The sequence below is a fragment of the Ips typographus genome, linkage group LG2 (genome assembly GCF_016097725.1).
Source record: "Ips typographus isolate SLU linkage group LG2, UJ_Ityp_2.0, whole genome shotgun sequence".
NCBI lineage: Eukaryota > Metazoa > Arthropoda > Insecta > Coleoptera > Curculionidae > Ips > Ips typographus.
Genome location: NC_138423.1, coordinates 10,548,953 through 10,572,107, shown reverse-complemented (window position 1 = coordinate 10,572,107; position 23,155 = coordinate 10,548,953). Strand labels below are relative to the sequence as shown.

The window sequence follows — 23,155 nt, the reverse complement described above, 5'->3', positions numbered from 1 at the left end:
TAAAAAATGGTAACGGGTAAGTAATGGGTAAAGCAAAAGAATCAAGATGTAATGCTAATATTTATCTCTTCTTGATGAATAATAAATGGAAAAAAAGGTACAGATGTCTGGACAAAAATGAAAAGGCTTTTCATTGTTTTAAAGTTTCAACAACTTCTATTTACAGGTACCATTTAATCACAGACTTTAACTGTCATTAGTGTCAGTTCAATACTCATTACCGTCAGTAGTGTCAATGCTAGTGCTGTCATGACTGTCAAAATATTTTGCAACATTTTTTGTGACATTAGCTGTTTTACGACGTCGCAAATGTAGTAATTAGCTTTTTGGTATAGTTTACCCAACCTTGACACTAGTGGTCCTCAAAGACCAAAATAAATTAACTGAGTTTACTGATAATTTTAAAACTGAGGTTACATTTTTTAACTACACGTGCTGGTGTAAAAAATACACCAAATCTATCAAAATAGCTACTTTCTTTGATAAAACGACACATAATCCAAAGGTAACCAAATATTCATCAATGACCAAATGTTCATCTGCCACTAGCATTACTTGCAGTATTTATTGTTAACTAGTGGCATATAATACAGTTTAGTATTTTTTTTCCGAAATGTGGTTTTAATATTTTTACTGATCGTATAGCTATTAACAATCCGAATAATTTTATACAAGATGAATCACGAATTTTTATGGCATAGGGTTCTGAAGAAGTGGGTGGTGCATCAGATACCTCAAAATAAAAAGTTGTAAAGACAACTTTTAAGACTTGAAAATATGAAAAACCTAGATCCTGACACAAAGAAACATTTAGAGCAAACCATATTTTCCGGAAAAAAGATAATGTTTACTAAATGCCATAAGCCACTCATAGGGAGGACAATTAGCAAAAAAAATTAATACAGAAAACACTACTAACAATAATTCGTCAACCACAAACAAAAAACCGGACTTGACTGGGGACTGAGGACTTGAATGAGATACTGACTTTCATTTGAAATCCTGAAGATCCTGTAACTTTAAATTAGTTTTTTGAAAGTATACTAATAACGAACTTGAATGATGCATGATCCTAATAGTTATTTATAGTACCAGTGTGTTATGTTGACAATAAATCATGCGAGAAATATAAATTCTCAAGTGACTTAGAAAACGTAACATACAAGTGGCTGTTACACACAATGTTTTATTCAACAAATGGAAGAAATCGTACTCGAATATTTGGGTATCGATAAAAATGTATTATTGGCTTCTTTTTACATTTGAAAAAAAATGGTCACATCGTCACTATGGACCAAATACTCAATGATTCGCTCGAATATTCACCTTAATAAAAAAAATCGACATGTCAAAATGTGGCAAACTAACAAGCTTTGTGAAAAGAAAATCACAGGGATACAAATCAAAGACATTAAAACGACGTAAATAGAGAAGATTTTGAACAAAGCTCCCGACGACGTGTACCTGTTGATTAAAGTGACTTTGATAATGGAGAAAATATCGAAGATACCATCAAGAATGTTGTTTTGAAATTGGAGGATCTCTTCTATTTTACACCAGTCACTCCCTGAGAAAGTCTTCAGCGACTCTTTTGGCCAATGCAGATGCTAACATGACTACTTTGAAACGTCACGGAGGAGGGAAGTCCTCGGCCGTAGCCGAAGGATACCTATAGTAAGCAAACTAAAGGCAAGTCTTATTATGGCTTCTTTTAAATCTTGCCACTTGTATTCTACATGCGTGTTCTGTGTCTTTGTAGAAGCCAACCGTACGTTATCATTGATATGTTGTTTTAGATCCTCTTTGATTTTGGGAAACAATCCTCTAGTTGTAAAATTAACTGGTGAATCGATATGTTGGTATAAAATAAAATCCATGGTCGCGTAGATTTGATTTTAATTATAACGACAAATCTCGTTAAAATGCTAATAAGTTTTGGGACAATTTGAACCTGACATTACAAAATTAAGCACATTCAAAAACAAAGTTCATTGTTTAGCTTTGCCGATTTAGATAAAATTTTTGAATGATATAATTATATACAGACCCCAAAGCTATGTTCTAAACTAAACATTGAACAACATAATTAAAAAAATGCAGGAATTAGAACGTAACAAATAAATTTCGATCCCCCCTGTATGATCTTTTTTAAAGTCCTGTGCATCGTCGGTTTCGTTTTCACCCTGTATGCTTATAATAATATTTCAATCGTAACCCTAAAATGACAAATATTTTAGTTTGGAAATAATTCAAGACTTGACTAATGACGTAATCGGCTACTACGATGATTTGCTTTATATTTTCACAAATCTTCAGAAAAACGGATGCATTTCTCTTTGGTGATTAATGAAAAAATTCAAGTAAATATCGTTACAACTTCTTATGATTGTTTACATAATGTCTGAATTTATCTTGATGTTTTATGACGAACAACTGCAGGACCACTAACGAAACTGCTAACTCAATTTTACTTTGAAAACTGCTTCTGAAAATCTCATTAAGTGCATCCTATTCGAAAAGGGTGAACGCCTCATCAGACTCCGAGTTAGTTAGAAGTTAGAACAAATACATTTTGTGCCCTGCAACTGTTAGCGACCTCTAATAGACAAATACTAGCAGTAGAAAGCTCGGTTAATTAAAAGTTCTCCATTTACTAAATGTGCAAATAGTTTAAATTGTTTGAAAACTCGCAAATATCCCATGGTTTTCTTGGTTATTTATTTATTATTATATTAAGGTTTGCTATGGTTTGACCACTGGGCATCGCATATAGTTACAGTGGAATCATACAGTACTTAGCTGTTTTTTAAAGAAAATAGAACTATTAAAGTGCTTATAACAAAGAACAAATAAAAAAAAATCTTAACTTTACAACTAAAATTAGCTTGAAGCCATATTGACACAACACATGTCATTTGAAGATATTGTCTAATAATTTTCTTTGATGAATTTTAATTTCTGAAAACTGCATACTTATCTACTATTTTTGGAATTTGCATCTACCGAAAACTGTAGTAAAATAAAAAAATGGTCACCGATTTTTATAATGTCATAAATTTTTGCTAAAAAACCAACACAATATGCAGGCCATAGGAATATAGTAATAAATATTGCATCCTATGTTCCCGCGTCAATTCCTGATTTATGCCGAAAATATATCGCCGTGTAGTTTATGTTGCATATAAATCACCAAAACGTATGCAAAACCAACGGATTTCCATTGATCCAAAGCAAGTCATAACATGCTCAACTCGTGCATTTTATATGTATATACGCGAAAATGCTTGTTCTTATCAGCAGACGAAACTAGAACTATCCGATTCCGTAATCGGGCAAATTTAATTAACCCTCGATCAAAGTGGGCTACAGTTAATTAAACTTCAGGTAAAACATGCGCTACGCTGATAAATTAAACTGTCAAATCGTTTTGTATAAAACGAAACTTCGTCCGCAGATAGGTTCCTTCGAGTGTGTTGGGGTAATAATGAGGAAACTTCATATTTCTCATTAAAGTTGAAAGAAAACTAATGGAATCAGGTTAACCGAGAAATTGGTTTGTTATAGGTTTAGATTTATTTATTTGACTACGTTAATTCAAATATTTGGTATACGTAGCAGGTCATTTTACAAAATAAAATCACTAGGTATCTAAAATTACGAAATAGAAAATTATATGACATACAATTGCTAAAAGAAACATTACAGTCACATGCACACGTACAGTAAGAACACTATACATCAAATTTTAAAAATATTGTTATTTAATATTATAGGGTTTATGGTGGATTTAAATCTATTCTATTAAGAGATAAACTTTTTACGACGTAATTTGATAGTTGGTCAAATTAGGGTTTTGCCAAATTTCGTTATCGTGACGTCAAAAACGCTGTGCTCGCTTTATGGAGCTTGAAAACGAATGCGGCCATAGGCTTCCATGGATTCGAGGGAATTCGGAAATATTCATGAAATTGGCATTCTCTCTTAAACTTCAAACTATGACATAAATCTCTCTCTCACAAACAGCTGAACTACGACGTTCTAGATCCTAAACAATACAACGGGGTAAGATTAAATGAACTAAGACTATAGGAGGTAACACAAAATAAAGAGAAATAAAGAAGAATTAGAATACAGAAATAAAGAAGAAATAAAAATACACTCAAGTCGCCAAAGATTAGCAAGCTAAGAAGCTCTGGCAATGACAGTGGTGTCATCCGCAAACATACAACAACTGGTGGGTGACATTTATTCTGCACAACCATTGACGTAAATTTCCCACAACAGAACCCTGTGGAAACAAATCCTTGACAGGAACCCGCCATTGTCAGTTTCTTCTGTCATATTCTATCAACACTTGAGAATTCCGTTGAGAGTTTGAGAATGTCACAATGACTTCTCCAGCATGAATACAAGCATTCAACCTTTGATAAAATCATTGCTGTATGTCATTACGTTCACAATTTAAAAAAATATTATTTGAAATAAGAGGAAATAAATATATATAAATCCTGTAATAAAAATAATATCCTGTAAGGTGAATTAAAAAATCACTATTTTATGTATCTCAGATTCTTGAGCCACTCATTGGTTACACAAATACTTATTAGAACAAAATCGTGATATGCAATTTTACTATTTGGAACTAATCGCTACTCATAGATTACGCCTTTACCTTTTGGTTTTGGATTAGTAATTTCCATGATGACTTTTCCCCGTTCCCATTCATCCTGATTAAATAACAATAACGCAAATATGATGTTGGAAATACGACATTCGTTCGGAGGTTATTCCCGGATACATTATCGGTATTGCCCTTCTGGGTTGTCGGGAAATTTATGAGCGTCAAAAGATGATTAGTAGGCTGATGATGCTCGCTAAAATGAGCAAGGAAATCGGTCTGGATAGTTTTAATCCGAATAAATCCGATTGGTTTCCTATAGATTGCAATACAACGCTTCGCGAGTCGTAATATATCTTTCGATTCATGTCGCTGGCTCAATATTATCTAGTAGTAAACATGTAATTTAAAATATTTATGTGCTTGCCAAATTGCCGTCGGTGACAGGGTAAAATACGATCTTACTATAAAGCCATAAAAATGCTCATTTATTCTGGCTTTCGTTAGCTTTATGGAAAATTGGATTGAGCTTTTTTTAAAAAAAAAAATCCGAAATGTTTGGATTTTAGATCCACCATCCAGTTTACAACGCATTTCCATACACCCAAAACCCGGAAAATATATAAACTTTCATGCCTTATCAAATCCGCCATCGAATTTGATTTTCAGGCAAACAAACAGCTATTTGATATACTTTAACATTTCAACATCAATCGCTTTATGACGCCTGTTTCCGCACTTGTCAAGATATATCCGAGTTATTTCCTAACAATTTATGAGTCTTAAAATTCGATGTAGGTGTGCACACATAAAAGGTGCGAATTTTAGAGTTTATTTTTCGCCGAGAGTGATTTCTGTTTAATAAACCCCCAACGAGGCTTTTACAAAAAACGCGGGAGAAAATACTTTCAAAACGGAATTTAACTCAAGAATGTAACAGAATATTCGGGTTACGAATGAAGGGTGCTGGAATAAAACGGGTGTTGAAGATAAAGGACGGTTTAGTATATTTTTTTGCGTACATTGACTTTCAGATTTTAGTCCTTACAAACAAATGTTTCGTAATAACACCGGCGGTGCAAAAATTTGAATTTCAATGATTTGATTGATGGTAGTTATAGAAAATTGGAGTTTTTTATATTGTGACGCTTAGTATGTATGGCAAAAATCAAAGTAAAATGAGATGACGTTACAATGTGGCAGAAAGGTAAATGATGACTACAAAAACCAATCTGAATCTAGTTCTAATTTTAGGGTGTGCTGCAGATTAGTAAACGGTCTTATTTTTTTGAGTTATTGCAGAATGAACTAATATGGCCGATTTCGTTTTTACTTATAAGTGCCCACAAGGTTTAACATATGTCAAACATAACTTAGACTTTTTTTCTAAACGAACAATAGTGAATAGTTTATTGTTAGCGCTATAGTCTATTGTCAAGGGTGGTTTAATTTTCTTGTTTTTATATCGAAACTGCCAGAATCTACTTCTGAACTAAACTTCTACTTTTTTAAATACGAATAATATTTTATTTTTACCTTGTCAGAAAGATTATTTGTTTCCCTTATTTAAGAATAAATAAAAGAAAATAGTTAGAAATATATTATAACAAGTGTTCAGAAACTGAATAAATATTTCGCTTCTGCTTTCAAAATTTTCAAATCAAAAAACTTTAAAAGAGTTCAAATAGAAAGTCAACAATGGTATGTATAATGCTAGAGTTAAAGTTTGGATTGACATAATCAACAATGTTCTTGATAGGCCCTTTTCATTGAGTGAAATCTCAACAGCAAGCAGATATTTATGTATAGTTTATTTTTAGATAGTCCATTAGTATACAAGGTGTCCCAAATTTCAGTCGCAAACCAAATTATGATTATTTAAATAGGATGACCAATTTTTATTAAAAAAATTAAAAAAACTGGAAAAACTCTGTCTCTAGATATCCTGTAAGGTCTTATCCATGCTTTATAAGCTGAAAGGCTTGTTCTGAAAAGTTCTCAGATTTTGTAATAATAATAATAATAATAATAAATATCTTTATTTCGAATTATGTTAACATAAAAGGAAATAACGTCAAAAACAACAGAAAAGACACTGTTTTCTATTATACCTACGCCTAGTTGCTAAAACAACACAATGAAACATTCTACTTTTAGTCTAAGTACTCTTTTAAAGAATATGGTTCTAGGTGTACAAGGAATTTATATACGGCTGTTTTAAATGGTTTCAGTTGCGTGATAAGTTTAATGTCTCTTGGTAGTTTATTATAACATTTTATAGCATTGTAGTAAGGTCCATGCTCGTATAGCGTAAGCCTGTGCCTAGGAAAAGAGTATTCGAGATTTCGCGTTACATAATTATTCTGTGGCATATGTTGCTGGAACGTTAACTTATTTTTAAAAAAATATAAAATGCACTCCTGTATGTAAATGGCATGAACCGTCATTAAGTTGTTTGTTTTAAATTTTCCCCTACATGTTTCGTTTACTTTCATTTGTAATATGATCCTAAGTACTCTTTTCTGACAAACAAAAACCCTTCCAATATCAGTACTTTGCCCATAAAAAATAATACCATATCTGATACGCGACTCAAAATTGGCGTGGTAAATCATTTTCTTAGTCTGTAACGACAGATATCCGGTTAAGACGCGCATCGAATAACATATCGTATGCAGTTTACTCACAATACTGTCTACATGGGGCTGCCAGGAGAGGCTGCTATCTAAGATCATTCCCAAAAACTTAGTTTTTTGTTCTATCTCAAAGTTTGCGTCACCCAGTGTAATTTCTTGTGGTCTGTCAATGGCAGACCAGTAATAGATAATATTGAACATACAACGACATTTGTATGGCAGATATAAACCTGATGATATGGCTTAATTGCACACTGTTATATTCATTTCCGGATAAATGGATATTTCTTCGGACACATGGCGTAAATTAAGAAACGTTCAAAATCGTCCCGCGGTATTGACCTAAACAACACTTACTGATGTTAGAATAGTAGAATAGTTGTCAACAACTGTCAACTTAGCTGTCAGCAGTTTTTCCGTTTAAAAATATCGAAAAAATTGCACACTCCTCACAACAACATAAAGAATAGTGTTACCCTTTCTAGCTTGAAAGTTATTGTTCTTATTAATTATTGTTATTATTGTTTTAATTAAAATAAAATGTTTATTTAACTCAGGAAATAAGCTTACCAAATATCCCTCGTGCATCTAATTTTTCCTGTGGAAAAATTGGAATACTCGTTTCTAAGTAGTTAGAAACTCGTTTTTCCGAATTTTTCCGGAAAAATTAAATGCACTAGGGATATTACCCCCGAAAAACCCTTCGAACCGTTTTCCGAGGAGTTTACATTTACGCGGGTTGTCAAGGGTAGCAAGCGAAAAAAAATGTTACGCTTGCTGTCCAGAACAACAGGTCGTCTTTCCAAATCTTACTACAGGGTGTTCAGATTCGAGCCACCATTGGGATCTCAACAACGGCAAGAGATACAACGTCGGTTAAATTAGAGAAAAGTTGCGCAATTTAGAGTCCAATAATATGCCGTTATAACATTTGAAAATTTCCGATTACTTGGAAGAGTTTAACGCGGATGTAATGAATTACGGGAAAGTGTTTATTGGGCAATTCCGCATAAAGGTGAAGCAGAGAGGAACAAGGATGATAACCCGGCGACACGTGCTTCTGCTTTTTGGTTTCATCAGGCGTTGACATACACATAGTGAAACATATACGGGTCTAACCTGGAAAAGAGGGACAAAAACAAACATGTATATCACAAACGGCCAGCACCGACACAGTTGTGATTTCCGCAAGAAGATCCACATATCGTGTCCACGTATCGTGAATAATGAAGCCAAAAAGCAGAAACACGTGTCGCCGGGTTATCATCCTTGTTTCTCTTTGCTTCGCTTTTATGCGGAATTGCCCAATAAACGCTTTCCTGTATTCTGATACTCGTCATTGATTTTTTTGGTTGTCTTCCACAATTTTTTTTGTATAGGAAATTTTTGGCTAGTTTTAGAACGTTATTGGAATCACTTAAATAATAATTTAATCAAATGAGCCACATTGAAAACTTCGAGAGTTAAAATCAATCCAAAATCCATTCATAGAAAATCCTGGGTTGTTTAACTTCTTTGTTAAAAATATAAGCATTTTGGAAAAACTACATTCTTCTGACCTTTTAAGATAATCAACTACACTGTTTACAGTAACACCACTATGAGCCAGCTTGTAATTACAACATTACAAGACAAGACAGTTTGATGCCAATACAGTTTAATCAATTGTAGCGTATCTTCTCAAATCCACTTTAAAACCAGGATTGCACAGATAAAAATATAATTGCTCTACTCCGGAATCTCTTGTATCTGTAGTGTATGATGATAATAACATAACACCTCTATTATCTTTACTTACGTTGTGCCTCCACTCCACCTTGTAAGCCGGAGGATGGGCGTTGATAATACAGTCAAAATAAACATCGTTCCCTTCACGAACTGCGTTTGGGTTAAGGGATATGCCCAGCTTAATTCTGGCTTCGGGCGTATCTGAAACACGGAATCCTAGGTGAGATTTTATAGTTTGGTTAAATGATAAAATAAGTTTCCACCATTTTTCCTTAGGACTGTGAATCTAAATATCAACAAGAAAGGAGAATTTTCTGTGGGTAACTTACAGTGAATTACCAATTTCCAACTGTCCTCCAAATAGTCAGAGGAAAGGGCCTTGTTTTCAGCTCTGCACGATAGTTTTTTGCCGTCGTCTTCCTTGATAGGGATAAAAGTAAGGGTGGATATTGTGGTATTACCATCATTGGCGGTCTGAAACAAACATCGTAATAAAAATTTCATCTAACCGTTATCTAGTTGGTTTTATGTTCCAATGGTGCATAATGAACGCACTAAGTGTTTTCTGATACTTAGAAAATAATCCCGGGGGTTATGGTAATGGCACAAAAAGGCATTTTAAGGTACGACCTTAATAACGATAAAACGTAAAAGACAAGCATATAAAAGATATTTGGTTGTGGATTAAGGCACTCGGATTTGCCCTAGTAAAACTTTACAGCCCCTCCAGTGCACTGTTTATATGCAAGTGGAAACTTTAAAGCTCAGAGGTGTGCTAGAAAGCTCACTTTTCCTCACTGTCATGGAAATCAATCTCACTCACGTTGTGTATTGTCCATGTTGGTGAAAACTCCAAGCAGAAAGCGTTTGCATGATTTATGACGTTGCCAGTGACGGGCCGGCAGGGCGCGCAAGATTTATAGTTCGAGTTAATTTAATTTCATACACACTTTAAAGGAATTCTTCTTCTGCTTTTGTTGCCGTTAAAATTAATAGAGCCAACATCCAAAAGGGTGTAGCGATACCTGTATTTTTACGTAAACATGTTACAGAAAACACCTGAAAATTTACTTTTTTTTCTACATCTAAGCCAAAAACCAGTAAAGTTTAATTATTTGGTTGTAAATTTGGAATGTTTACTTAAATTCAGTTATTTAGTAGTAATATACTCAGTTGATTATAATGTCGATAATATCGGGCGTAAAATTATACAGACGAAAATCAAGAATATGCGCTTATACTTACAGGGTCTTAGAGAATATGTATTTAACAAATTTATGGGACATGTAGGAAATGTTTTACTTTTCGAGACATACTTTGAGTGTCAAACTTTAAAAAAATATTATTTGGACGGCTATGAAAAGCCGGTTTTTGGGGTTTAAAATCTAGTTGTGACTCGAAATAGTCTGTTTTCAAAATATTTTCAAACAAGTAATAACCCCCTTCACTTTGAAAGGTATTCTTGCTGTTTCTCAACTTATCCCTAACTCTGCTAAGGTTCTAGCATTTTACTTACTTACGTAGTAGGTATATTATGCGTTAACTATGACATAAAAAAAAGAAAGAAAAAAATAATCAACAGTTGAAAGAAGAGAACAAAAGAAGAACAGCTAAGAAGAGAAAGTCGAAGTAAAATGAAGGAAAAGGCGTCAAACATGTGAATATTATTTTCACGTCAGAAATTGTATTCTACCAGATAAAAAAATACATTTATCTTTTTTTTAATATGGTGAAAAAAGAAGAAAAGTATTTGACAGGAGAGAAAAAAATAAAAAAGAAGAAAAGGCCTCAAAAAAAATAAATATTATTTTTGCGCCAAAAATTTCATTATACTAGATTAAAAACGAAGAAAAATAAAGAGGAACAATTTTAAAGAAAGCAGAAATGGTGAATTATACACAAAAGGAAAGAAGTGAACAAGAAGCCAAAAGAAGTGAAAGCCAAACTGCTGGATATTATTTTCACAACAACAATTTTAACAGATTAAGTAAATGATGATAAGAAAATTAAAACAAAAAGAAAAGCGGAAGACTTAAAAGTAGATTAGAAAAAAAAAAGAATAATTCACAGGAGAGAAAAAAATAAGTGCAAAAAGAGAAAAGCCTTAAAATTAATGCGTAATATTTTAATTAACTACTACAAAGAGAGAAGAATTGTAGAAAAGAATAAAAAATGTAATAAAAAAATAAAAAAGAAGAAATTAAAACAATGAAAGAAAAACAAATAATTGACAAGAGGAAAAAAGAAGTGAAAAAAAAAGACACCCAAAATAAGTGAAAATAGTTTTTACACAACAATTTTTTATATAAGATTAAAAAAAGGCGAAGGGTTAAAACGAGTGAAGTAAAGAAGAAAAATTGACAAGAAAAAAAAGTTTTATGAAAAAAAATTATATTCAGGTAGCTAGATTTCATAAATAAAAATAACACACACAACAATAATAAAAATTAACTTTTTAAGGAATAGGTACAAACAAAAAAAAACAAATAAGAAAAATAAAACCCCATATTTTATGAATAGAACCTACAAAACCTCATTAAAATACATAGAAGAATTATTAACAGAAGAAAATAAAAGATGTAAAATTTGTAAGGAAGTATAAAAAAAGGAAATTGAGGAAAAAATTAAATAGAGGAATTTAAAAGACAGCAGAAAAGAATAATAATTGACAGGGAGAAAGAACAAACAAAAGAAAGAAAAAACAGTTGAAACTAAAAGAAGAAGAGGTGAAGAATTAGCAGAACAGAAGAGGGTTTAAAAAACTTACAAATGTTTATTATCAGGCAAAAAAATCATATTTTGCCAGTTTTTACAAAAAATAATAAAAATCAACGGTATACAAGACAAAAAAAAAAGAAGAAAAGAAAGACGAAAAAGAATATTAAAACCCTATTATGAAAAATACACTCAGTACTTTTCAAAAAATACCTCAGAAAAAAAAAAGATTTTCCGATTGCACAAATTCTGGGTGTTCCATTAAAATAATAAAAAAGTTATTGACATATGTCAATTTTGACGTCAGGTTGTGGCGATTCAGGAAAAATATGCTACTTTAAAATATGCTGGCAGATCTAAATTAAGTCTGTTTTAACCACCCAAATATTGACCACACACTAGGGACTAAGCAAAACTTCTACTAATTTGCCTTAAGACACTTGTTAACCTTTACATACAACAACACATTTTTCACTGACATGAAATTGACGCTTAAAGAAAAATTCAAACCTCTCACCTAGAGAAACAATAAACTGCACGGAGAAGAGAATTTTTCAAACTGTATGGAATTGAATTAAGTCGAAACCATAAATCTTGCATGCTTAGCGGACCCGTCAACAACGACCCATAAATCATGCAAACGCCTCCTCCTTATAATTTTCCCAAAAATCTAAACAATGCGACAGTCAGAAACGGATGCCAGATTACGTTTCTAACCACATTTCTTAGACCCAAGTCAACTAAGATGTAATAGTGGAGATTTTTTTGCCGCAAAAACGGCTAATAAAATATTTCATAATGAAGAAGAAAAACCGCCCCCCATTTATAACCGTAACATGGTAGGAAAGTTTTTACGGCTGATTATTTTTTATGAAAGCGTGTAGATTCGTATCGAAACAATTTATTGCATCTCAAAGACCCTGGGGATGTTTATGTCCGTTTTCCCCCCTTCTTATTAAGGGTACGTTTAGATAACATTCGGTTTTTGTGCAAGTCATTGTCAAAGCCAATTTTTGATCTTGACAATTAAAATGAACCAAATGATTAGGTAGTTGATTTTGTTTAAAGTAGTACAATACTTCCTAATAAACGAACAGACGTTTGATTGCAGGCAAAAAATACTGGTTGAGGTGTTTGAGTGATGGGGCACAAAAAAAAGATGGGATAGCCCCTCCGCCCTCTACACTACAAAAACCTGAAGAAAAAATTAGAGTGGATAGACCAATTTTTATAGCAGCCCACGTAGGTTCTGGATTTTGTAGAGTAGCAGCAATATGCAGTCAAGGGAAAGTTTTGAGGTGGGTTGAAGCTCAATATGGTTTGCACCAAAGTGGAGTTTTCGTGGAAACTTCCTCTGAGATCGTTTGGAATATTATAGTCAAGTGCGTTAAGGTATGCCATCCAGTGAGCTTAATTCGAGTTTTGTTAATATGTGTGTGTTGTTGTAGAAATTAACAGAGAAAATTGAAAAAGGTGAAGTTCACGGTATTGCTTTTACTGCAATTCCGGCTTTGGTGTGTTTGGACAAACTAGGCCAACCTATAACAGCTAGTGCTAGCAGTATGTATATCCAGTATTGTGGATCCATTTCTAGATGAATATTTAAAGTTTAAATGTAGTGTACAATATCTGATCAGTAATACTAGGTATTCCAAACGTTTCGAAACGGTCTACCCGTTTCCACAAGGTGGGAGCTACAAATGTAGAATTTTTGGGGTATCAGGTAAGGATAAAAAATCGATCTCTTGATGGTAGTTTTGAATTTTTGGAACCTAGGTTTGCGGATGATTTTAATCAATATTTACGTTCTACCAGAATTCCTGTGCACTCCACTCCTGTTAGTGTAAATTATGAAGAAAGAACAATAGGATTCATTGTTGACCAAAAAACCAGTAAATTTCAAATTAGAAAGGTGGATTAGGAATGACTTATTGATCTTTGAAAATAGGTTTATATTTTGTGACAAACATTTATAATGTGTCAAGTTACATTCCAAGTTGAATATAGTAAATGGTTCAATTAAATAAAAAGAGAACAGTACTCGTGATGGTTAGATATGATGACAAAAGATGTTCACATCTCCAAACACGAGAAATATTCAATAATACATTCTCCGATCGAAAACTCATATCTCTATCTACCGTATACATTTCTCATCCCTAATCCACCCTCCAATTTGACCTTATCAAGTATTTTAGTCAACAACGAATCCTGTTGTTTTTTTCTAAAAGTTTAATCTCAGATTTCTTAATAAAACTATTACCTCTCAAACTGTCTTAATAAAACTATTACCGGTGGATTTGAAAAAAGGTGGTGAGTGTCGTTGGTCCAAAGACCTAAAAATTCGAAATGATCATCAAGAGATAGAATTTTTAACCTTACGTGATATTCCAAAATTTTCTATTTGTAGCTTTCACCTTGTGGAAAAAGGTAGATCGTTTCGAAACATTTGGAATACCCTGTATAACTTTACTCATAAAATAACTTACTAAAACTGGACACCAAACGATCATTAAAATGTTAGTTTTCGACCAACACTGAATATAAAACATTCGTAACATTATTTGTCTGGGCTAACACCACTTGCCAACAGTAAAGGTCAGATAAAGTTTTTGGTGTGAAGAGCAAGTCCAGTCCAACGTTTTTGATGTCTATTCAATTAGAAATAGTAAAATTTTACAGTTTTCTAGACGTGTTTACAGTAAAACAATTTCAGGAGAACCTAAACTGAACGTGATACTGCACTATGACAAAAGATCCACTTTAGAGGCAATGAAAATCAATGCAACCAGGCACGCTCATTTGCGCTATTTTGGGGAACAAGTTCTTTCGGATCTACAGGAAACGAAACTGCTCTGGCTCAAAAATAATCTTCGAGAAGATTGCTGGAATCGTGTCGGTCACTTCTTAGATTTAACCGATTACATGACTTGGAAGGCTACTGGATCTTTTGCCAGGTACGTTCCTTAACTTTCAATTTACAAAGTTGTCTTGAATCAATTTACAAAATTACAACAATGTCTTTCCAGATCGAGTAGCACTCTAATCTCCCAATGGACTTACGAAATAGGTGTAAACAATCAGGATGGTTGGAATTCACAGTTTTTTAAGGAAATAGAGCTGGAAGAATTGACGGAAGACAATTTCAAAAAACTGGGAGCTCAAATTCAAAGACCTGGTGTACCTCTGGCTGATGGATTGCTAGCTACTGTAGCTGAACCAATGGGACTTAAAACTGGTCTTCCTGTAGCTACTGGAATGTCTGATGGTTTAGCTGGTTGTCTAGGATTAGTTGGGTGTAACTTTAAAGGAGTTGCTGATGATTTTACCAATAGACTTTGTACGTTTTATGTTTATTTGGTTATGGTGATTACTACTGGTTGTTTAGGTGTTATATTTGGAATGAGGGCTGCCTCCCATTTTATACTATCGAGGGAGCCTCGATTTGTTAAAGGTGTAAACGGGCCTTTTAAAGACAGCGTGCTGCCAGGTTTGTGGATGAACCAAGCTGGACAAACTGCTGCTGAAAGTGCTTTGGATTATGTCATTGACTCCCATCCCGCCTCCAAAGAGGTTAAAAAGCAAATAACTCAAATGTAGTTTCAACTTAATCCAATATACGAAACATACTTACATTTTGCAAATTTAGGAATATTTACAAATACTTGAACAAAATTCTGAAGTTGAAAGCTCAGCGAAACAAATTGACTGCCAGGTCATACCTTACGAAACACCTTCACGTACTGCCAGATTTTGAGGGGAACAAAAGTCCCCTTGCTGATCCTTGGATTCGAGGAATGGTTTGTACGCATCTAAAAAATACTCGATCAGAAATTATTACATATTAAACTTTTGAAGGTATCTGGTCTATCAACATCCACTGGACAAGAGTCTTTAGCCTTACTTTATTTGGCAACAATGCAATCTTTAGCTGTACGTAAACGTTGCTATTAAATTCCCAGCTCAACTACTTTTGACTTGTAGTACGGTACCAAACATATAATCAGTACCTTAACAGTACAAGGCCATGATATACGCTGTATTTTACTGGGAGGTGGTTTAGGAAAAAACTCTCTATTTTCTGAGTTGCATAAAGATATCTGTCAAATACCGACGGTAAGCCCGAACGAAGCCAAATCGAAACTTTTAGGAGCTGCCATTCTAGGTTTTGATCAAATTGTATGTGGTTTTATTGTATTAAATTCAAAAATTCTTACAGCCGCAGTAGCTTCCAATATTTACAAAGACTTCAATCATGCGATGCAAGAAATGTGCGGTTTTGGCGATGTAAGTCTTCCAGAAAAAGACCACGAACTGATAGAATACCACGACAAAAAGTATCAAGTTTTTTTGAAAATGTACGACCACCAGATGGAGTACCGCAGAATCATGAGTGGAGGAAATGAAGATTCCAAAAAAGTCAACGTAAACAAACAGTGATTTGGTTTATTGTCCAATAAAAACTTACCATGTCTTTTGATCTATCCAATCTTTGACCATTTTTCCACCACGTTATAGTCGCTGGTGGTCTAGATCCAGTGCTTTGACACTGCAGTTCGTATCTTCTTCCTGCTGATAGTGGTTGACTTTGAACCAAAATCTGCACATCTAGAGGCTCAACTGAAATTAAATTGAGTGTTAACTTGTTCACCGTCAATTTTCATACAGTAAAATAACCACACCACACGGATCGTTAAGCTATAAAATTCGAAGAGTCTAATAATTCGGGCCATCAGAAACCGTAAACGGGGAAAATGGATGGTTCGTTAAAAGCCTCATAAAAGCCACCAGAATTTTGTCTTTCAACCGTGCAATTTAAGCACTCTCAATATTAAATCATCCCGATAAAAGTTAGAAGAACGAAATTTATCACTTTTCTTAATTGAGTTTGTTTTTTCTTAAAGTAACGGAGGGGTTTTCTTATTTTTTGTTCGTCTGCGCAACTTTTGGTTTCATTCAAATTTGAACTTGAGCTTACAGAAAAGCAATTCAACTTTTTATTGGTTATACGCCGCAAAATGCCCCTCGGAATGAATACTATAAATATGAATAAACGGAATGTGGGTGTTCTTTTATTATTCTACGTTCTCTGGAGTGTTTTCGTAAAGAGAATGTTTATTTTATGTATTTTATGCGCAATAAATGTTTAATACTTGCAGTTTTGTTAGCAACCTACTCATATAATTACAGTTGAGTAAATAATGATGGTTAAAAAGTAAATAAGAAGTTTTGAAATCTTAAGGTTCAGTCGTAATAACTAAATCATGCTACTTGGATGTTAGTTGCCAATTTTTCTTCCAATAGCAAACGCAAAATTAATAAAAGAGAATATATCGAATAGCCTAAAGTTACTAATCAAGTAAAAAAAACATTTTCTACTTGAGCAAGTAATTAAAGTGCTGACAGATCAGTTAGTTAAGTTGATTAGTAGAAACTGCAGAGGTTATTGTGTTTTTTTTTGTTGTCGTATTTTAAGAATGTCTCATTTTAGTGAAACGACAAATTTGTACAAGAAAAGGCAATACCTATGAGATACTCACAGAAATAGACATGCTAGGAGACTCAGCATATGAGAAAATTGAGATCATTGGAATAGAAGGATTAGGAGTAGCTGGAATTTCATAATGCATGAGGACAATAATGCATGAGGTCGATAGGGTAGAACACGAGGGCCTCCGGCCCAAGGGGTCTACTTCGACCGTGGCACCGTGGTTCAAAAAGGGGTTCAAAAAAGGATTGTGATAACTTGTGTAAATACACACTTCACATTGAGGGATTGGATCCATGTACCTATTTAGCAAATGTTAATTTTACATTATTAACATAACAGCTCACTTGTGGTGGTGGTTGTTCTATATAATGCACCATTTTTTCTTCATTTAAAATCAGAATTTAAACTTAATTAACCTACATTTTGTGAGCATTTAAGTAACAAACATTGACAGCATAGTGGTCTGAAATAATGAACAATTAACTAACTGCCCGTTTTGAAACCGTTTGCAAATTTGAGGCGGACCTAGATATCTATGTTCGAAATGTTCGATTACACAAAACTATTAAAACCATTCTACCAACACATTCTCGTTATTCTCCGGTTTCGAAAAGCAAAATTTCATTAACGCAATGGCGTTTAGCCCCATTTGATAAACAATCCGCGCAAGCAGATAGATTTTCACAGAGAGCCAGACACAAACAACGGGAGCAAAAAACGAAAACACGAGAGCATTACCGAAAATAGAGCAAGTTTACCGTTTTTTAGATCCATTTTTATTAGTTGGAATGCAGATTAGGTATTTACGAAAGTAGAAAATTACGGCTTATGGATAAATTTTGAAGCCTAGATGGTTATTCTTGAGATGAGGAAAGAGGGTGACCAATAGAAAAGTATGCAGAATGTGACAAAAACTTGTCATTGTCAACTGTCACATTCTATCAAAATTTGAAAGTCCCGCTTCTTGCATTCAAGAATTAGGGCCCTGATACAAAGTGGAGGGACGTAATGAGTTATTAATAAGTTTTACCTACGACCTCAGTGTAAATAGTTAATTACGCAAAGTTTTCCGTTACATAATGTCCCTCTTTACGCACAGCTGTGTAGTATATTAGATGGAGGTCATCGCGTAATGCATTGTTTATACAGTTTTAAGTAAATACCATTTCGTCTAGAATATTATCTGCAATAGCAAACACATCAAGTAATATTACTGAAAGTACTATTTTTAATACTAATAATACATAATTTCACTGAGGTGTATAATGGAAGTAATATAAGAAAAGCAAGATACGCCTTTCTTCTTAATAACTGTAATGTCACTTTCCCCATTAGATAAGTAACATGATTTGTGAATTTTTTTATTACGCTTTTATTTTTTCTTTAGTAGCATAATACCAATGATTAGTACAAATATGATGTTAATACGTTGAAAATATACTTTTTTTATGAAAAATTACTCTGAATAATTATATGAATTGCGAAAACAGGACTTTTCATTTGGTCGTAGGTAAAGTATAATACGTCATACGTGCTCTAAGGCATTTTACGCACTCATGAAATTAAGCTAAGCGGCTTTATGTATAACTTTTTCCATGTCGTGCGTAAAATATTTCTTACAGCACTAGTTACGTAATATACTATTATCGCCTTTACAGACTAGAAGGTAAATCTTTATAGTCACATTAGTATTGGGGGGCGGTAAAGTGACTTTTAATTGCATTCTAATGAAAAAAAATTACATTTTGTAAAAATACACTTACAATTCATATCAACGTGAAGTGTGGCAGCTAATGGTGACGTCCTGTTGTTGTTGGTAGCTTGACAAGTTATCTCAGAATGTACGTCTTTCCTGCTCAGATCAGTAAACCTAAGGTCGCTTCTAACCGTTCTCGAGTTAGCTGACGCTAACACTGTAGAGGTAACTCCCACTTCTGTTGAATTTCGCACCGGTTGGTCGTTGATTAGCCATGTGATTTTCGGAGCAGGTTTTCCTGGAAACAATAAAAAAAACACCATCAAATCAGACGCAGCGATAAATCACCTTAATCCAGAAAAATAAAAGCAACTAAGTTGCCCGTTGACAATATGGCGCTATTTGGAAAACGCCCTAACATGATCTATCTGTTCTGTCCGAGAAATGTATGTGCCGAATTTGTACACGTTACCGTAAATGATTTAGATTTCTTGTGAAGCAATAAATTCCGGCATAAAGCGCCGTTCGAAACAGAAAAGTTTTAGAGATAGTGCGCCAGACAATATCTCAGATTTATACGTAATAAATTGTTTGGGAGGCTCTCAAAAAAAAAATAAAAACGAAACGGTCCTAATCGAAGGCCCTGCTGCTCGAATCGAATCCGTTTTTAATGCAAAAATACTCGGAAATATGGAAATAAATCCAGTTCTATTCGATTTTCAACAGTTGTTCCGCATTATTGTTTTTCAGATAATATTTGATACTAGAAAATGATTCATACTTGTCCAGTGATTAGAAATAATTTATTTTTCAATAGAAATTTAAGAAATTTTTGAGGATACAAAGAAAACGATTCTGACAATGGAATTTAAAGTATTTGGAAATTATACAATACCAAGTGGATGTGTTTTTTGGTGCAACAACACTGTAGGTGGTCTTTACAGCTCCATGGAGTCAAATCTAAAAGTTCTGACGTTAAGGTATACTTTTATACTTTTCTTACGTCACGTGACAGCTGTCATAATTGTCAAAACTCACTCACCAGTAACCTTAAAGTATGGAATGCCAAATAGATGTCTTTCTTTGAGGAATTGCACTGTGAGTTGTGTTTACAGTTCAATCGAGTCAAATTTGACAGTTATGACGTTAAAGAACCCTTTGATACTTACGTCACCTAACGTCACAAGTGTCAAATTTCGCTTCATATAACTATAAATACAAAAAAATATAAAAGTTTCGGTTAATGTCACAACTGTTAAATTTAACTATATGGAGCTATAAATACTTGCAATGCGATTTATCCAAAAATAAAAATATTCTGCGTATTTCAGTTCCAGCGCAAAGATTGACATTTGAAAGCTGTCATGTGACGTAAGAAACATATCAAAGTGTCACTTAGCCTTACAACTGTCAAATTTCAGGTTTTATTGAAACGTAAATTCTAGATAAAACTCTGTTTTGCATTTGATGTACCTGAATGTTTTGCACAGAATGCGTTTTCTTAGTTACAACAAGTCTCACTTGACTATAAGACACGCTGTCAAATGTGACAACTGTGTCAAATTTAACGTCTTAAACTGTCATTTAACGTTACAATGACAAAATTTAATTCGAAGTTACGAATAACAATTTGCGGCGTGATTTATCAAAGAGACGGGACTATTTGACATTTTACAGTTTTACACTGTGGCACTGTTTAATGAGTTTTGACAGCTGTCATATGACTATAAGCCTGTCATTAATCGTCATAGCTAGTTTAGTTCGTTCACGTTTTCGCAACTACACGAATTAAAAGCTTCTTGAGCTTCTTCAATCAGATAGTTTGGTTTGGCAACGTTGATTTGAATGTAATTTTAAGCAAAAGAGAATTTTCGACTTTTAGAGTCTGAAAAACTGATTTTTTTTTTGGTTTGTGAAGGTTTAGCGTTAATTCTCCAAAGTACAAAATTGGCACTTAATAAATTGTTTGTAAATTAAAAATGAGAGTCAAGAAATAAATAAAAATTTATTTTAGCAAATTAAATTTTAATACAGTGCTTCAGATTTCATATTTTGATTGTGGTAAAAAGCAAACATTTATTCAGAAGTGACAAATAAAAAGAAGCGTAAGCCTAGAAAATTCCTGGTAAATTATTGAGAATTTAACGAAAAAGATATACCTATTCTAAATTCTGAGAACATGTGTAGAATTCTTAATAATTTACACATTTTCGTAAATTCTTCGTGGAGAAAATTATCTCGGGCCATCTCTAGCAATGATATGAAACAAGATACAATTTTAGAGATTAATTATACATGGTTACAAAAGATGTAATGTATTGAAGTATCAGTAAAGTGGGAAAATACACTAAACATTCTCAGTATTCCAACATGGATAATGCATTGTGTTCGTCTATAGGGAAACCCACTTCAAACAAACGTTAGTTCTTTTCCTGTCGGTATCGTCTTCCGGCTCCCGGATATATTTAAATACAAACATTTGCTTAAACCTGCCCTTGGGAAACCTACACGTCCGTTGCAGGGCCAGTGGAATTGCTAAACTTTCCCTAAACCTTGAGTTATTGCTTCTAAGCATTTTAAATTTCAACTAAACCAAACGGGTTGGAAATAGACATTCATCGAGGGTTGACCTCTGGCCTACATGACCATAATGTATGATTTATGGCCAGTTGTTTTAGCTTCTTGGTGTTTTCTTTTTCTAGTTTAAACAAGAAAAATCACATTTTTCTGCCTGGAAAATTGTAGGAACACGGGGGAGTAACATTCGCCTGACGTATTTCCTTTTGGGAGCTCATACCGAAAACATAAAGACTTTTTTACCGTCTACGTTATCATGTTTTTAAGAGAAATATTTGCCTGCTTTTGGGGCTCCTGCTGTCTCCCCAGAGACAACATTCTGCCTTGTTGAAATTTACTTTCTTGGTTTACTTGGAGTGATTAATACAAAAAAGACAAAAACTAATAGAGTAACAAAAATTTCAAACCAAAACCACCTTGCTCCATTAAATCTAACTTGCTGAGTAATGCATCATGTCGAAAAGCCGCATAAAACGAGCGCAGAAAATAAATTGAAATACTTACATACCTAAACAGTCGGAAACATATTGAAAAAGTTCGGGGCTAGGTGTATACGGGCCCTAAATAAAACTACCTTCAAGGCGAGTTAACTTTTCGATTGGTCGCGAAACTGCTGAACTTTTAAATTGCCACATGAATGCGTCATTTATAGAGCATTACTTCATAACAAAGTTTTCAGGAAACGTCTATTCTTTAGTTTTATATAAGGTGTCGAATTAATGTTTCTGCAACTGTTCGAGTATAGCGTATCCCCTACGAGAAATTTATTTATTTTTTTAATGTGACTTTTTCAGTTTTGACTCGAAGAGATAAGTCTCTTATCAATTATTATTTATAACCCCAGGGCTAGCATTTCCTCGAATCAATGTTAGGTCGGTACGGGAAACGAGGGTGCTCGAGGAAACATCCAGATTACAAGATTACGAGAAGGGTGGCAAAGGAGCCCGTAAAGGGTCAAAACAAGTTTCCTGTCGATTTGAGCTTGGCAATTTTTGAATTTAGGGGAAAATCTACTGCAAAAGCCTTTAAAAATTGTAAACTCGGAAATACTTGAATTCCAGATCAATGGTAATTTATGTTTTTTCTGTATATTATGCTAATTGTGTGCGTTCTGAAACCGGTTTTGATGATTTTTTTGACCGAAAAAATGTTTGTACCTTATACATAATAATATTCATTTACATATCAAAGACTGAAAGAAGAATTTCTTTACATGACTGATGAAGCCAATAAACGGAAACACGCCGCTATCATCTATTAGTACCCTTCTGATATAACGCCAAAATTACAAAACATTGAGTGAACCATACTTCAGGTACTTTTACGGTAGCGTATATTGAAATAATCACTAACATTACAAACATTACATTATACAATGAAATTTAAAACTAGTTAATTCTAACATAAATAATTGTCAAGTGAATATGGCTCATAAATACGTAGTCTAGTTTTGCTAGAATATAATTTGTCTTTACCAGTCGGACGAGCCCATGTGGGGTTGCTGAACCCACATCAGGCGCCTCCCCAGTGGTGGATAGGAAGACGCTTCCCAGATATGGGTGATACCGGGGAAATAAAATACTCGGGGCTAACCAAAATCAGCATTACAGCGACTGTCCCAGATTGAGCGGCTGTAAATCGGGCACTCTTTTGTCCCAGGGTCTAGAACAGACCACAAAAGCGGAAGAACCACG

General features: G+C 33.8%; 2 protein-coding genes across 4 annotated transcripts in view; one reads left to right on the top strand and one right to left on the bottom strand.

The window, feature by feature from the left end:
- The window catches only part of LOC145725098 (neural cell adhesion molecule 2-like), a 416,642-nt gene that overhangs the window by 35,407 nt on the left and 358,080 nt on the right, over positions 1 to 23,155 (bottom strand). Inside the window, exons 5-8 of the mRNA XM_081973698.1 lie at positions 18,952 to 19,182; positions 16,166 to 16,317; positions 9,312 to 9,456; positions 9,053 to 9,183 (exon numbers count right to left, since the gene is read on the bottom strand). Coding sequence (XP_081829824.1) covers positions 9,053 to 9,183; positions 9,312 to 9,456; positions 16,166 to 16,317; positions 18,952 to 19,182 — 659 coding nt within the window. The remainder of the gene's footprint in view (positions 1 to 9,052; positions 9,184 to 9,311; positions 9,457 to 16,165; positions 16,318 to 18,951; positions 19,183 to 23,155) is intronic.
- The window catches only part of LOC145725099 (FGGY carbohydrate kinase domain-containing protein-like), a 131,238-nt gene continuing 120,717 nt past the window's right edge, over positions 12,635 to 23,155 (top strand). The window contains exons 1-10 of one of the 3 annotated variants that reach the window (XM_081973700.1): positions 12,635 to 12,745; positions 12,795 to 13,089; positions 13,146 to 13,257; positions 14,414 to 14,654; positions 14,727 to 15,037; positions 15,086 to 15,293; positions 15,347 to 15,497; positions 15,556 to 15,630; positions 15,682 to 15,862; positions 15,917 to 16,168. In XM_081973700.1, the coding sequence (XP_081829826.1) occupies positions 12,729 to 12,745; positions 12,795 to 13,089; positions 13,146 to 13,257; positions 14,414 to 14,654; positions 14,727 to 15,037; positions 15,086 to 15,293; positions 15,347 to 15,497; positions 15,556 to 15,630; positions 15,682 to 15,862; positions 15,917 to 16,137 (1,812 nt within the window). In that variant the 5' untranslated portion in view covers positions 12,635 to 12,728 and the 3' untranslated portion in view covers positions 16,138 to 16,168. Of the gene's footprint in view, positions 12,746 to 12,794; positions 13,090 to 13,145; positions 13,258 to 14,413; positions 14,655 to 14,726; positions 15,038 to 15,085; positions 15,294 to 15,346; positions 15,502 to 15,555; positions 15,631 to 15,681; positions 15,863 to 15,916; positions 16,183 to 23,155 lie in introns of those variants that run through there. The other 2 variants (XM_081973699.1, XM_081973701.1) reach the window with 2 other exon arrangements.